The sequence below is a fragment of the Alosa alosa genome, chromosome 13 (assembly GCF_017589495.1).
Source record: "Alosa alosa isolate M-15738 ecotype Scorff River chromosome 13, AALO_Geno_1.1, whole genome shotgun sequence".
Taxonomy (NCBI): Eukaryota; Metazoa; Chordata; class Actinopteri; order Clupeiformes; family Clupeidae; genus Alosa; species Alosa alosa.
The window spans coordinates 32,691,906-32,709,548 of NC_063201.1; the positions used below are offsets into that span (position 1 = coordinate 32,691,906).

General features: G+C 40.6%; 1 protein-coding gene across 1 annotated transcript in view; it reads left to right on the plus strand.

Moving 5' to 3' along the window:
• Positions 1-17,643, plus strand: part of igflr1 (IGF-like family receptor 1) — an 85,836-nt gene that overhangs the window by 62,181 nt on the left and 6,012 nt on the right. The window contains exon 6 of the mRNA XM_048262132.1: positions 4,536-4,625. Coding sequence (XP_048118089.1) covers positions 4,536-4,625 — 90 coding nt within the window. The remainder of the gene's footprint in view (positions 1-4,535; positions 4,626-17,643) is intronic.

The window sequence follows — 17,643 nt, forward strand, 5'->3', positions numbered from 1 at the left end:
CCAAAATTATATTTTTTTAAACTTAAATGTTGCATAATACAGAACATATGTTATAACAGTTAGTAAATTAATCTCCAAAAAATAGATCGTAAGACTTGATAACATCATGTTTAGTCAAGTTGAATGCATGAATCTGTAGTCGGAGACAGTCAATAATACGGGGTGTAGAAGTAATTTAGTTAATATTTTGTGGATAAATTGGGTCTAAAATAAATATAAAGCAGTGTTATTGGTGAAAGGGTGTTTTATTAGCATAATTGATATTTGATAATATTTGATTTTTGATAATAACTAAATCTTTATCATGGAGACTGGAAATGTACCCTGAATTATAGAATGACCCATATATCTATGTAATAGCCTGCATGGTGGTCACAATAGAGCGGGCAAAGATTTTATTTTTATTTGAGGGGGCACCGCCGCCTCCGCTGTGCCTCTTCTGTGCCTGTTAAAAAAAACCCCTAAAAACACATCTTATCACTGAGGCCTTCAGCCTCTAATCCCCTCATCATCCCACCCAGCGCTCCTGCGCACACACACACACTTACTACCACCCTCTTCTTGTAAAGAGTTTCTAGAAAGCCACTATAAAACTTATTTATCATTATTAATATTATTACTATTATTTCTTTGCCCTATTAAATGCCATTACTACTAGGGCTGGGCGATAAAACGATAGCGATATGTATCACAATAATATAATCGATATCAATAAAAATGCGTTCGATAGAACATTCGATAATTAAAAGCAACACACACCTCCCGCCTTACGTTGTCCATAAATAAATAGGCTAAATATATCTTGCATTGTAGCTAGTAGGCCTATGTGCAACTCTACCAGTATAGACGATAGAAGTAGGCCTACCTCAACACAGACTCTCAATGAGTCCTTGCCCCGTGCACTCTCTCTCTCTCTCTCCCTCTCAACAGGCGCATCCCTCCTCAGCAGGCACATGTAATCCAAACATTCACAATCGTGCAAGACGACTGGCTAAATTGCTATTAAATCCGGTTAGCATCATTAGCACGCTGCATGAATTTGTTCAAAACTGTTGCATTCAAATTGACTGCTAAATTCTAATCATCTCAATCCCAATGCAAATGGAAAAGTATTTTCCAAGACTCAAATGGGCCTGTCCCAAGGAGAAAAAGTATTCATTTGAAACTTAAACACACGTGGGGAAACTGAACAGTCTAACCAGTAAACTATGATAAACTAGCAAATTAAGCTACTTTGTTTACAATATTTCCAGGCTTCAACCAGTGCTGCTCATTCAGACTTATGTGCACATTTATTTATTTGAGTGTTTTTCATGATTGTGTTGCTATTTCTTTTCCCTGTTTGCTTTGATTGATAACTGAGGTGATTCAAATCAGAGGAAGGTTAAGTTTAAAATAAAAGTGTTTAAATTGAACTTTTTTCCCCTTCTGGTCCTTATCTGAAATAGATTTTAAAAAAAATAAATAATTATCGATATCGCCTGATATGAAATACTTATATCGTGATACAGATTTCAGCAATATCGCCCAGCCCTAATTACTACGGAAACGTATTAGGGCCACATGAAGAGAAAATAATAACATTTTGAGATAAAAGTCAAAAGTTTTGAGAATAAAAATGTTCAACATTTTCAAGAAACAAAGTCAGAAATAATTTCTGAGATTAAAATCAGAATTTCTGACTTTAAAGTCAAAACCTCTGGCTTTTTTTGAATTTTATGTCAAAAATGTTGACTTTTCTTCTCAGAACTTCTGACTTTAATCTCAGAAATTATTTCTGACTTTGATTCTCTAATTTTGACTTTTATCTCGAAAATTTTGACTTTTATCTCAGAAATTTTGACTGTTTTTCTCAGAAATTCTGACTTTAATCTCAGAAATTATTTCTGACTTTGTTTCTCAAAAATGTTGACTTCTTTCTCAAAAATTAAAAAAAATATTTTCTCTTCATGTCCTAATACGCTTCCGTACATTACAAATCCCCTTGGGTATACAGTGCCAGCGCGCCACACACGCACTGCGCGTAGGGCACCAAGTGCCTGGGGGGAACCAAAAAATCTGGGTCGTGAAAAATCACCACAATAGGCTACTAGTATAAATAACAAATAAAATATGTCTAAAGCATGTTAATATGCAAAAGCAATACAAAAGTAATATAGGCCTAGACCTAGAATTAGTCGAGAAAAAGGTGAATCTCCTGTGCGGCCCCCCCTCCCCCACCTCCCAGTGGTCTGTTCGATTATGCCTTAATCCCAAATTTGGCAGACACCTGGCCTCGAAAAGGCACTAAGAGTAGGGGGCAGAAAAAAAGGAAAAAGAAGAGATAGCGGGATGATGCTTGCGCATCACTTGCAGTTAAGACAATGTTTAAAAAAATAAAAAAAGTTTTGTAGCCCTTGCGTGTATGCATGTCTACTGTATGCTTATGCCAAGCAATACTACCGTCAATAAACTTTGTAACGTAAGCTCCTACTAGCCATGTTCATGTTCAAGTGTTACCTTGCAAATGATTGATGCTGGCTAGCTATTTATTTTACGTTGTGGATATGGATTATTGAATGCATTTAGCAATCGGTGCATAAGACTAGCAACCCTTCCTCAGGTTGCTAGCTAGCAATAGAGTGGTGAAGTCCCGCCCCTTCTACTTCCGGTCCATGGGACCTATCTTTCAAAAAATTATGAACGGGAGTTAATGGAGAGATAACAATTATTTTTTGGTCCAGTTTGAATTGTGCCACAAATTTCACATATGATGTGTGTGAATTTAAAATATAATTTTTCACGTCAAGAAAGTACTGTTGTTCGATAGACTTCAAAAGTTATGTTGGTTTTGTGCGAATCCACTCAGTGGACTACATCTCTCGTCTCGAACGATGTACGTCACCAACGTAATGAAATGATAAGAGCTGTTATGCTAGTTAACGGTTGCATCTTGCTGCCTGCTATGTCACTTAACAGTATGTAATGTACAGTCTATGGATGATTACAACTTACCTGATGTGTTTAATCCTCTGACTCATGGTATTTTCTTCGGCAAGGAAAGCCCAATTAAGACCTGTTGCTGGTATGCTTGTACAATCTAGTGTGGCTGTGAATGAGCTAACGTCACTAGCGCGACTGATGGGTTTGTAGTCGTTGGAATTACGATCCTTTACAATGTTGTAATTCAATAGTTACGAAACAAACTGCAAATGTCTTTACATGAAAAATTGTCTTTAAAATTGACAAACATCATATGGGTAATTCAAGGCACAAGTCAACCGGGACCAGAAAATAATTTCTTTTTCGCCATAGACTGCCGTTCAATTTTTTTTGAAAGATAGGTCCCATGGAGGCAAACGGAAGGGGCGGGACTTCACCACGTATTTCTGATTATGCTTAAACTGGGCTTGCTATTTCTTTTAGCCATCAGAGATATAGTCAGGTAACGTTAGCCTATTAGCCTAGTTTGCTTTGCATTTCAGCACGTTTTTTTGCCGTTTGTTATCAATTATGATCAAACGATCTAATTGTGTAGTGAAAAACTAAGACTATGCTGACACTTTCACAACGTAATGAAATGATGAGTGGAAAACGGCTCTTAGTAAGGTGAACTTTGGAAAAACCCTGCAACTGAACGTGATATGATTTTGCCAAATTAGACAGCTTTAGATAAGTTTAGTTGTTCTATCTATGCGGTCATTTTCAAGAGGTTCATAGGCCAAGGGCTAGCCTGGCGAGCCAGACCCACATTAAAATGTAGGGTCTGGGCACTCACCGTTCGCAGTGCTCAGTCCGAGGGGCGGGATAATCAGTTGTCTTTCAATTTCCCTCTGCACGCAATAGGACAGCGGCAGTCCCATGCGTTTCCCACCAGCGGAGCTAGTTGGCTAGTTCAACGACTCTATACACGATTTCATTAGCCTGATTAAGTTTCGATTTCTGGAGCTCACAAGTCAACGGAGAGTTGCTAGACTAGCCCTGGCAGCAAATGTAATTTGCGGCCGCTAGGGGCGCGTCTAGATTTCTAGGCTAGCCAAGGGCGACATCTGTTGGTGAAACTGCAATTACAAAAAACCACCAAGCATTTGTGCACCCAAATGGCTAGCGCCGGCCCTGCGGGTATGCTTTAAATGTCTCCCATAGTACAGAAGGAGATGTGTTCGGTTTATTGTTAATATCAAAATATGTTTTGATCTCTGAGCGCAGATAGTCACAGAACACAGGATCATTCAGAAGCTGGAGGTCAGGTCTCCACAATGGCTTTGTTGAGGAAAAGTCAGTTAGTTGTAGAATGAATGTAACTGGGCTGTTTTCTGAGATCTGAAATTAAAATGTTATGGTAAGTGGAACTGAAGATGGGGCATCATTTTCCAACCATGAAATGTTGAATGCAGTTTACTTATCTAAAGAAAAAAACTAAATCCTTAAGGGAAAATAGTTTGAGTGCCAGTTTGAATTGATTTATTTGTATAGTACATTTAACAATGAGCCCATCAGCACTTTATTGTACAATTATATGTACTAACTGATAGAATGTTTTCTTTAATAAATAGAGATGAAAAACCACAGCAAGTCCCAATGTAGCTTCACAACAGCAACAGACACTCAACTTGGCACCCTGGCAAGTGTTGATAACATCATTGGTAAGTTAAGCTGTAGTTTATTTGCAGGCATCTTTTATTGTAAAGTCTGGGGCAGCCCGAGACACATTTTATCACAAAAAACTGTAACATGTAAAATATTCTGCTAGCCTGGAAATCCAGACCCAAATCTGAAAGATTATGGGTCCGGCTACAATGAAAATGGCCCAACTCGAGGGGACTCATGTCGAGCCTTCTTAGTGTTTGAAAAATAGTGATTTTGACGCGACCATGTAGCCTACTAAACTAGAGTTTGACTCCGAGTACGTTCGTAGCCTATTTCAAGTGACAAAATCTATGACTAAAGTTTAGCTGACGATATAACATCCTACTCCACTTCGTTCGTGACACTCCTGTTAATAGGCTAAACTATTATTCACATTTGCTCAAAGATTTCATAAATATAAGCCCTTTTTAAACCCCTCGTTGATGTATTCCAAGCGATCTGCTTCAGGGCGGGGGCGTGGCTAAACACCATGCCTGAGTAATGTGTCGCTCTCAGGGGCGCCCTCTGTTAAGCTGGTTGGTCGGCTGCCCAACTGCCAAAGTAAACGAAATGAATCAACCTATTCCAGACGGAGTACTGTAGGGAAAAGAAATCGACCGGAAGTACGTAGACAGGCCAATGCCAGGCTACAAGACCGCCTCTATTTAAAAACAATTACTTCCGCATTCATGAGCGATAGCTTAAAGGAGAATTCCGGTGTGATATTGACCTAAAGTGTACTGAAACATGATACCGAGTGTGAACGTATGTCTCATAGCCCATCTCGGCTTGTCCCCTGCACTCCAAAATCTGGCTAGTTAGCCCGATGCTACCAACAGCTTTTTTCAATAGTGGTGCTTCGCATCCATGCAAATAAATCACTGTTTTACACCCATTTCACGAGGCTCAATGTATCTCCACACTTCATTGGTAGACTTCGAGGGCCCTGACATTTAAAACGAGACATTGAGAACTTTGAAAAGCACTGGTAGTTTACTTACAAGGCGATTTATACAGACAGTATCTTCACAAAGTTTAGCATTTGCAGCCATCTTGAATTTAGTCACGATAAATTAGAGCAGCAGTAAGAATGAACAGGTACTGTATGATAAGGGATCAGATTCCAAAAATAATTCAGTGGAAATGCATGGATTCCAGTTGCTGCTACTGGAAGAAACTGGAATCCATGCATTTCCACTGAATTATTTTTGGAATCTGATCCCTTATCATACCTGTTCATTCTTACTGGATGTTCGAATTTATCGTGGACTAAATTCAAGATGGCTGCAAACGCTAAACTTCGTGAAGATACTGTCTGTATAAATCGTCTTGTATTACGCACGTCCCTCTCCAAATTACTATCAATGGTCCCATTGAGTTTCCATTGCTCAAATACAACACAGGCTCCGATGTGTACCCGGGAGGACTCGTGGAATTCAATTTTTTGGGATAAATGCCCCCAATCACGAACTCCATTCACACATGCATCCGGCTATCCAGAACAAGCTCATTCACATATTGTTCTTGCGTGTTCAGCAGAACATTACAGCCGACATTAATGAAGCTCCGTTTTTTTCCATCATAATGGACACTACGCAGGATCTGTCCAAGCATGACCAACTTAGCCAGGTGTATAGATATGTCACAATAGTGCGAAATGCAATGGATAAAGCTGTCAATATAGAAGTGATGGAGTCTTTTTTGGGATTTATGGAGACAGTAGATACATCCGCAAGTGAGTTGGCAGTTAATGTGTTAGACTAGCCTAGAAATCTAGACGCACCCTAGCTAGTCTAGCAACTCTCCGTTGGCTTGTGAGCTCGAAAAATTAAACTTCTATCAGGCCAATCAAATCGTGTATACAGTGGGCAGTGCTTCGACTTGGCCAGCTTCCCTCGCGGTCCGCGCGCGGGATCAGGCGGCATCACGCGACTTTAATTTGTATTTTTCCAGTGACGCTGCAACAACCGGCAGAGGTCTCAAGTGAGCAGGGTGTCTCGTAAAAAGAAATGGAGCTGGAAAACCCTACACAGACTTCACTACAAACTTTAGCAGACTGGTTTAGAAATAATTTAATAGCCAGAAATATGCCTGCCCTGCCCTAATAAAGAAATACTTGGTTAACGGCGAGTGAATCCCGTTTGCAGCCGTAGAAGAAACGCAGGACAAATTAAACATTCTGGTTGTCTCCAAGTGCAACGATGATAGACAGACATCATTTGGACAAAATATAGAGCATATTAACCTCCGTTGCTCAGCCAAATGCCTTCCTGTTACGTCCTGTTATCACGGAGTTACAGGCGATAAACGATTTTTGATGGTCACAAGTTTACTTCATTAGCGTTTGATTATTAAAGAGTGTTTTTCATTTAAAGGCATGACTTCGTGCTTATTCAGTAGAGCATTTAGTGCTCTCCCCAATCCCAGACATTCACATTGCATGTTTGTTTGTAATGGATGCAACCGCAAGATACGCTTATCATAGGCGCCGATACCGTGGGTGCTCCGTCTCTCGGGCACCCACTGAAAACATCGAGCACCCACATGTGCCAGCTTACAGTCCCGGCTAAATTTATATTAATTTAAAATCAAACATCGCAGTTTATGTTAAATTCAGCATCTCTCATAATGTGATTGGATATGTTGCTGTTAATTCCCTACTCCATATACTAACCACCAATGAGAACGTCTCTCGTATGAAAAATCCTGACACTTCCCATCTGAAGAATTAACGCAAGGCTTTGTCGGGTCTTCAGCCCCGAAAGTTTAAAATGTATATAGCCCTGAATATCATTTTGAAAGTAGTCTGACAAAGCTTATTGTTTTGTGACACAGCTAAACACTGGTACCTCATAGAACGTCTATAACATACTGTAGCCTAGGTGGTCGCAACTCACAAAAGTAAAGCAGATAGAAAGAACTCACGCAAATCTACTACTTACTAAAGCACATCCACTGTTAAAAGTCACAAACACAACGAACTAAGGTAACTTTTATGCATGCGCGAACCTATACCGGTAGATATGGCTGTGTAGTCTGTGCCATAACATTTATTCCTGCAGGCTGCCCGTTTTGGCTGTCATACTTTTAAATGGCTTCGCAAGAAGTAGGCCTACATAGACCATAACTTGCAATACTGTCATCTTCTTTAAGAACTTTTCCCAATATTTCCCATAGCCTATATCGCTTTTCCTGAAGGGGTGTCTTTATTATTTTAACTCACGTCTTCAGCTTCTTTACTGTTGACTTTACTGTATTGATGCTTTACTGTATTGATGCTAGCCTTCTCATGATATTTTAAGTAGGCCTATTTGTAGAAAATATATATTTAATTAATTTTAACTGACCCGCCCGCAAATTACCTGAATATCATTACAATATTTTGTTTATGACTCATAACCCGCGGGCGACCGCTTAATTTCGGGCAGACCGCGCAACACTGTGAGCTATGTAGATCGTTTCTCGTACCATTTAATTTCTCAGAATTTAGGTCTACTAGGCCTACAATAACGTCATCACCAAATACATCTTTTATTTTTAGTTGATCAACCACAAAGAGTAGCATAGGCCTACTGTGCACAGTGCACTGACGACTGTAGTAGCCCAAGGTAACCAGTTGTTGTAGATGAGAGGCAACCCCTTGTTTCAGATAGCCTGGACAACATGTTACCTGGGTGTTGCCTACGTTATTAATTAATGGTAGCCTACAATAGTTAATTGATTCGTGTGACATATTAGTTGGCTCAAAGAGTAGGGAATCAGGATGGAGAGAGTCACGCGTGTGTTGCTTTTGCGGGATCGAATCCAGTTTAATGCTAGTTTTCAAAACATATATTTTTTACATGTCTTTTGTCCGAGTGGCTGTAATGTAGCCGAGCGCTCATGGCGTATGAAAAGCGACTTCAAACCGGCTAAAACAACTTGTTTGTGAATGTCTGACAACTGCTGCAGCGCATGCACGCGCAAGGAAACCAGAAGGCACACAACACCGGAACGATTTTAAGGCTATTTCGCATAGGCTACTCAATGGTGCTATTTCACACGCATTATAGCGACCCCCACGCACCGGGGTTAGGTGGAAGGTGTTAATAGACGACTGGCGTAGCCTACAGTGGACTAGGGCTGTCAAAATTGCTCAAAAATGTTTGAATATCCCCTCTAAAATAAACACATGTATTCGAATACATTGGAATATCTAGGCTATATTATTTGCGCATCATGTCTTCTGTTTTTAACTTTTTGTATGGTTATTGCTTGACAGGGGGGATCCCAAGCAGCTTTCAGCCATAAGGCATTTCCTAATTCACCCATCAGACACTGATATTCAAAATGTTGAAACTATTTCGGCATAGCCTATAAGCAGTTTAATTAAATGTAATGTTAGTTGTAAACAAACGGGCTACTTGGTGAGGCTTGGCCTCACAGATAGGCCTATTAACTGACCGCCCGATTCACATTGGCTGGGGGGCAGGGGGGGGGCATCAGACATTTGTTCCCAAGGGTCTATGAATTGTTAATCCGGCCCTGCCCCCACGAACGCAACTTTCCACCTCTGAGACAGCTTAAAAGAAGTCTAGAGGACTCCTAACTCACTGACCTAGGCTGCGCAAACCACAGGCCTTTTTTTTTGGGCAAGCCTGCATTCGAGTCAGGCCTTCTGTTGAAGAATTTTATATAAATCCTGTGCTAACAGTAATCCTCCTACCCCCCGCTACCACAGCTGTGGATAGTGTGGCATGCTCACGCTTTAAATCTTCAAAAAATAACAACTTGCCAGATATGCCTTCATATCTTTGGGATTCATTCAGCATTTTGTTCTTCCACTGGAAATGACTCTTCTATATTTGCTGCCTGCTGCATCATTTCTGTTTGTATTGTTAGGAAAGGTTTGACGTCTTGAGTTAATGCATTAAACATTGTTTGCTGGTAACCAGCCACAAATAGCCTACAGATTCTTGCATGCGTACATTCTCTATTCTCTCCAAAATGTGCCCGTTCTATAGGCTGGCCAAGTGCGTAATTTTGTGGCATAAAGTAGATGTATTTGTTTATTGTACAGAAAAATAAAAATAACCTGTCAAGCAGTCAATTGACTACATTGCAGTCAATAAGTAAGGCAAATTACGAAACCAAAACGTGGGTCATAGTTGTCTAAGCCTCTGCTGTGAGGCCAAACCCATGAACAAAGACGCATTGATATCTGCAATAGAGTTTTTATTGGCGAAACAAGCTCACAGCTGAACGAGTCATAGCACTGAAGGGAGAGGCAACTGGCATGTGATCTCCCCACGGGCCAATGGATGTACAAGTTTTCTCCTGTGCCTATGATATTTAAACCAGTTTTTTGTCAAGTTGCAAAATGCTTTTATGATAGTATTAAGTACTTTTTGTATAGGGTACTATCTTAATTGCTTTATACTCAATACTTGACCAATGGCTATTGCATCTGTCTATTGAAAGTGAGAATGTGGCATGTGATCTACTGTGTAGGCTTCATAAAATAAAATAAACAGATGGCCTACATGGGTCATAGCTTTTTACTAACAGGATGCATCGTTCAACTAACCAACATGTAAGTTACGACTGTTTCCCAAAACTGTCATACTTACATAGTACAATAAGTTTGGACCATGATAGTTTCCAAACTTAGTAGTCTGGACTAAGGTGGTTAATGACGTTTAGTAGCACGTGAACGGGCACCTGCACATACTTCTGTGGCGCATTGCGTTAAGGCCGGCAGATGACAGCCGCCGTTGCACAACAGTTACCAGTCCCCTGTCCAAGAGTTCGAACCTGGGTTAAGATTTTGACAACAATATTGACATCGTTGTTTACCTAAGTTTATCTTTTGAGCAGATCATATTATCAAAATCAGAATCCGCCTTCTTGGCTTGGTTTGTGTAAACTAACAAGGACCCCCCCTCCATGAAAATCAAAGGCTACATATTCTCAGCTGACTCGTCAAAAGTGCGACCACCTTATTATTATCTGCAGGTGTGTGACTTTTACTTACGTGCACATGGCTGCAAATTGACTTTTAATTTATGTATTTTCTGCCTTGGGCATTTTAAAATATGGATGTATGGTGGTTAGAAGTGTAAATATCAATTAGAAACCTAAATATATTTATAATTATTCATTTGGAAACAAATAACTGGCGTCAGTGACGTCTTTGACATGAAGATCCCTGGAACTATGCTTCTACTAGCATTCTACCACAGGTCGAGAGGTGTAGTTGTAACTACACAACTTTACGATAGTGGTTGCGAACGTTCGTTGCTACTATGATTTTGGGAAACACTAACGTAGTGTAACGATGCTTCGGACTAGGCCTATGTATGTTCCAAATATGAATGTAATTCTGCGGCATAAAGCAGATGTATTTGTTAGAAAAATAAAAATGACATGTCAAGCAGTCAATTGACTACATTGCAGTCAAGAAGTAGGGCAAATTAATTTACGAAACCAAAACGTGGGTCATAGTTGTCTAAGCCTCTATAGCGTAGCCTGTTAAAAAACGTCGCCTACCCAAAGATTAATTAATTCTGAACAGTTATTTCTCTACTGGCTCAATTATCCCACCACTGTTTTGATTTGCGTAGTTGCGTTACCCCAACACTGGCAATGTAGACAGCAAATTTCAATTTCGATTTTCGTTACCAGTAGTCAAGCCTTAAGCCATACCTGAGCAAATTCAAATTATGCTCTCGCGAGAACTGCATTGTATGTGGTTTGCTTTTGTCTGTTCCTCTTTTGGCCTGCAGGTGGAGTTCTTGAGTCCTGCCTAATGTGCTAATTAGATGGCCTAATTGGAGGGTGAATAAAACCAGTGCTCTCCAGCTTGCTGTTTGTTGCTTGCTCTGCTCTTGCTCAGGCACTCTCGGCAGCGCCAGAGCCATAGAAAGAGGGAGTTGCAACACTCTTTGATGTCGCCATCACACGATAAATAGTTCCAAAAACTTGTGCTGAATGCTGTATCGCAGAAGGGTGGGATGGATTTCTGGATCCTGGAGGGCGTAATCTAGTAACTCATTGACTACTGACCAAATGATTGGCCGTTTTCAGTTCTAAAACTGTCTTATGGGAGTGTCGCCACTCTGTTTTCTCTACTGCTCTGGCCAGTACTGGCTGCAGCCCTGAGTCATTTACCTTTTTTTACCATATGTCCACATGTTGACTTACATGACCATTTTGCTCTGCCTTACACATACTGACTAATAAATATTTAATTTAATGAATCCATCTTGCATTTAAAATATACTTTGGTGTGGTCTCCACTTCATGTCGCTTCTACCATGAGCCAAGTGATTATTCATTTGTACAAAGCATCAGGGTGTATTGATAAGGTGTATAAGATTGACATGACACTATTATAAGGATTATAATAGTGTCATGTCAATCTTATTCTCATGACACTATTATAAGGAGAACTCTGGACATCGGTACTACCTAACTCAAGTTGTGCTACTGTACTAGTGGCTAGAGCAGCTATATGCTATGGGGACATGCCTTTGTGCCTCTTAACACTTGAGTGTCAATAACGCAATATTGTGCTTTTTGTTCCCATGTGTTGAGTGCCAAAAACGCAATATTGCGTTTTTTAGCTTTTTTTTTTAAATTACGAAAATAGACACTCTAACACACCTTATGTGCGATTTTGGGAACTCTATGATGAATAGAACTGAAATAGATGACGATCGAAAACTCATGAAAACACACAATCTGGACATTTTATCTGGGCATTTTGTCATAACTCGATCGGCTTTTGATGGTTGCTGCTTAGGGTCGAATCAGTGACACATGCACGAGATGCTGAAGGGGAAGAAAAAGATATTGCAGCAGGTGCGTTTTCGCCAGACAAGAGTCCACCTTTCTACTAAGACAAGATGACTCGGACCCCGACAATCAAGGGAGACCAGGATCACCACACAATCAGCGGAGAGCACACGCCAGGTCAAAAACATTAGAAAGAGTGACTGACCACCGTGCTGAGGAGGGAGTTTCATTTCCACCACGGGCCAAGCGGAGTGGGTGATAGGCCCGTGCCTGAGCCGTGCTTGGAAGAGGGCACGTCCTTGCCAGAGTGCCGAATATGTCAGTGATAGCGACACAGACATTACCAACCAAGAGGAGGAGGAATTATGGAGCCTGACAGCAGTAGAAAGGTGGTTTTGTGAACAGAAAAACTATATTTATCTTACACAAGTCCTTTGACCCAGAAATGTAAGTGTCAGAAGAGTGACAGGCTCAAACAGCGCATAATTCATAAAAGACGCTATGTCTCCATTTCTAGAAAAAAAACAGGGATTTTGATGAAAACTAGCCACTGTTTTGCTTGGGATTTCTCGAGAACAGAGGCATGTAGAAATAAACGGTTTGTACCCACTGAGAGCTTAAGTCTCACCTTTCAAACGAGCCATAGTATGTGTCCATAGCTACAACATAGAATACACTGTGGCTCAACGTCAACAATGATCTAGGTTGCTGGCACTCTGGGTCAAGCTTCTGAAAACAGCGCGGCATTCAAAGTGTTAACAGACTCAAAATGTCATTACAAGTGACAACATGAATTTATTAGGGCCCTAATGTGATACCACAACGTGTGTTCAACTACTCAATTACATTTGCTGCCAGGGCTAGTCTAGCAACTCTCCGTGGGCTTGTGAGCTCCAGAAATCGAAACTTAATCAGGTCATTGAAATCGTGTATAGAGTCGTTTGGTGGGCTTAACATAATGATTGATGGCAGAGTTGCAACGGGTTGACTTGAATTCCCTGCTACTTGAAAACAAATATCCTATTGCGTGCAGAGGGAATATGAAAGACAACTGATTATCCCGCCTGTGAGCGGAAAAACCACCCTTGCAACTGTCGGCCAGCGGGCCGCCGGCCTCAGTTTCAGGAAATATAACGAGTGTAACGAATTGCTTTACTGCTTTCAAATACACATACACGCCAGGCACCGGCTAGAAAAAGGTAGCGATGGAGTTTCTCAAAAAATCGTCATGACAAAGCCAGCGAAAAAGAAGCAAAAATTGAGAAAACAGTAAGGAAATTGCCAATACTGCATAGTTTACCTTTAACCAAGAAAGCATAAACTGGTGAGAAAGCATGCTGATGTTTTTGTCCAAAGCATAACATTCTAGTTGAAGTGCAATAAGAGATCTTACAATAACCAAGACAACATAACCCAGCAAACAAAATAACGTCCCGTCAACGCCCCCTACAGGTCCCCGCCAAACGTCCCCTCCTCAAGAATGTGTAGGGTTCCCGTTACGTCCCGCGAACATTATTCAGGACGTCTAAACCACGTCCTCGGGACATTGCAGAGACTTTGAGGGAACATCTAGTTGTCACCGCGATGTTATTGTGGGACGTTCAAAGGACATACCAGCGACGTGACTAACTGTCTTCATACTGCCAACCTTTTAATAATAATAATAATAATAATAATAATAATAAGCTATGAGCCTTACACTACAACTACCCATCTTATAGGCTATAGCGCATTTACTACCTATAAGCCCAGTGAATGCTTCAATATGGGTGATGTTACTGCCACTGTGGGGAGAGAGACTACTTACATAATATCAGATCGCATTATCATGGTTATCCATATTGCTATTAATAACATATACAGAAATCCTTACCTTTAGTGTTAAAGGATAATTCCGGTATTTAGCACTTTGAATCCCTTTTCTGGTTTGTTTTGGATGAACTAGAGTGGTGGACACCGAAATTTTGACAATGTGTCCTGTCTCGACTTTCTGACTCATTTTGAATAGCCTTTGACGGTTTCAGAATGGCTGGCTATGGGCATGCACAAACATGTCCTTAAAACAACCCTTAACGTTTGTTTTTAAAACTGTGAAACTCACCGAGTGGTTAGTGATGTTCATTGATGTTCCCAAACAAGTAGCATAGCAAAATACAGTTTCTGTCATGTTTTATTTGGCATTTTGTAAAATCCCATTGATTTCACATCCCATTGATATTACTGCGCTAAAGGATGGTTGTAGTCTTTCCGCGAGACCTTCTTTTACTGTCTATGCTTAAAACTCAAATATTGAGCGGAAGTTTATACACGGTTTTGAGGTATCTGAAAAAATAGTTCCACAATAGCAAATAACATAGATTGAAATCATTGCGCCGATATATTTGTTTTGAAATCATTGCGCCGATATATTTGTTTTTAATAATCAACGAACACCACCTCCGTTCACCTAGCATAGCTATATAGCATAGACGTACCGAGAAAACCAGCCATGCAACTTCCAAGAGTGGCGAGTCCAGACAGAACTTCTGTTGTGGGTGGGGCTGTTCGGCTGGTATTCAGGCCAAGTTATATCCACTCTCCAAAGGTGCTTCTTAAACCAAAGGTGCTTTCTTGAACCCATGGTCAAACCAGAGACGGAAAGCTAAAAATAGGCCTGGCCTATCCTGGGAACTTTCAGATAAAAAAATATATAGTTTTCTCTAGGCTATAAATCTAATTTTTATAGATGGTCCCCATGGTCGAAAACTCATGAAATTTGGCACACACACAAAAAAAATTGCACACACGTCAGATATGTGCGTACACTGTGTTCCAAATTATTATGCAAATGACATTTGTCTCAGATTTTCCTAAATAGTTAATGCAAATGACAGTCAAATAAATTACAAATAACAGTAATTTTTTCAAAAATAAAAAACTCAAAATGCACTGCTTGGATTTGAACTGCCTCCCACCCTCATAGATATTTTTGCTTGCTTGATGATGCTCCAAAGGTTCTCAATAGGGTTGAGGTCAGGGAAAGATGGGGGCCACACCATGAGTTTCTCTCCTTTTATGCCCATAGCAGCCAATGACCCAGAGGTATTCCTTGCAGCGTGTGAAGACGATTTTGCTATGGAAGGCACGGTTCTTCTTTTTGTACCACGGAAGAAAGTGGTCAGTCATAAACTCTACATACTTTGCCGAGGTCATTTTCACACCGTCAGGGACCCTAAAGGGGCCTACTAGCTCTCCCTATGATTCTGGCCCAAAACATGACTCCGCCACCTCCTTGCTGACGTCTCAGCCTTGTTGGGACATGGTGGCCATTCACCAACCATCCATTACTCCATCCATCTGGACCATAGCTCGCCAGCGTTGCTTGCTCGCGTTGCCTCTGTACACAAGGACGTCCTTGGGATGTTTTTGCAATGACCCAATGCGGACGACACCGAGGGACATAACGGGGATGTCCCCAAAAGGTCCGACACCAGACATCACACAAAGACCAAAGACGACCTTGCTCCGGACGTCAATAACGCCAAGAACACAATGTTAGGGTCCAATCGGGAACGTTGTGAATGTCCAGTTAAAGTCCGGGGACGTTCCCTGTTTGTCGGAAACCTACTATACCATCAAATATTAAGCTCATTTGCCTGCACAAACTATGCATTCTACAACAGTCTCCCATTATGTTTGTTTGAAATGATATTTGGCAACATTAAGGGTTTTAACAGTTTAGTGGAGGTTGAGCAGTATTATCATTTCGGAGGATAGTTTGTGATTCTGTTAAATCATATTGAATTTTATGATTTATGATGATTGTAAAGGACTGTAGTTTGAATTTGCGCACCAAGGCTGTGATTGGTCCACTGTAGATCAAAAGCAGAAAACCTCAGTGACATTGACTGCTTACTTTACTCATGATATGTCTTGTAAAACAGCAGACATCATACGGACATGTTAACAAGGTTAAATACTTTTCCACTAGAGGGCATCTTTAAGTAGTTACTGTTAAAGCAACACCAAAGAGTTTTTTTGTACCTTAAAATAATGTTTCCAAAATCGTTTCAGTGGTTCATCAACTCGTAACAGGGTGAACGGCAATTCTGCATTCGCTTCGCGGCCCTCTATCCGCTATAACCGCACTATGTAAGTTTGCCAGATCGGGTAGCGGATCTGGAGTTCGATGGAATGAGACACAAGAAACTACAAATTTGACTTGCATCTGATGTCGCAATACATTGTACTTTTAAGTCATGCAAAATATTCTACCTTGTCTGTGGACATCGTTATTTGCAAAGCCGGTGCTGGATAAACAAATAGCGTGCATGCGACAGAGGGAAAGTTCTTTGGTGTTGCTTTAAGGTGAATAATGTATTCTAATGACCAGAGGTGTGGACTCAAGCAAGGTCCTTTAATGGCAAGTCTTTCCAGGGCTCTACACTAAAAAAAAATTCCAGGAGCACTTGTGCGCCCAAGTTAAAAAATGTAGGAGCACAGACACAAATTTGGGCGCACAGTCAGTTCTGTACTTAATTTACACATAATCTAACATTACACTGCACCAATTGCAAAGATTAAGAATGACTGACGACATTTAGGCTACAGGAAACAGGATTTTAAAGATCAGTGCCTACTGTCTGTTCTATTTTCCTACATTTTGTTAATTTAGCTAATCCAAATATGCCTATGGTGACCTATCTGACTGCATACTGAATACTACTACTAAAACAGTCCATTTGCTCTTCCACAAAACCCAACATAGTCTAATCAAGGATACATTTTTATACTTTTATTTTTTATTTGAAATATCTGCATTGATGGGGGCAGTTAGGCAAACATCAGGCCTACTTTCGTTTTGCACTTCAGCTTCAGTGTAAACAAACAAGAATGCGTGGAAGCCTGGAGTTGTCAGTAGCGTTCTACCTTTGAATAAAATGGAAGTATTACGGGAGGCTACTTTTGTGCCTGTTCGCTACAGCTATATTTTGCATATTGCAGCCAATACGTCAACTGGGCTAAAAGGCATGTTAGGTTACCTTTCGTTCTCTCACTGCATTCTCAGAATCTCATCCTGTTCCTCATAACCGATGAATTCTTCAATCTTTGCATCTTGGCTGGCTAGTCTAACTTACCGCTTTTTCTGTGCGCTCTTGGATTTGATAGAAGCGACTACTAGCGAGTCACAACGCGAAACTGCTAACGTTGATGGGAGGTGTAGTTTTAATGCTGCATTCGCGACGTGATTCTATGGTTTGCACCAGTAATGTTTCTCGA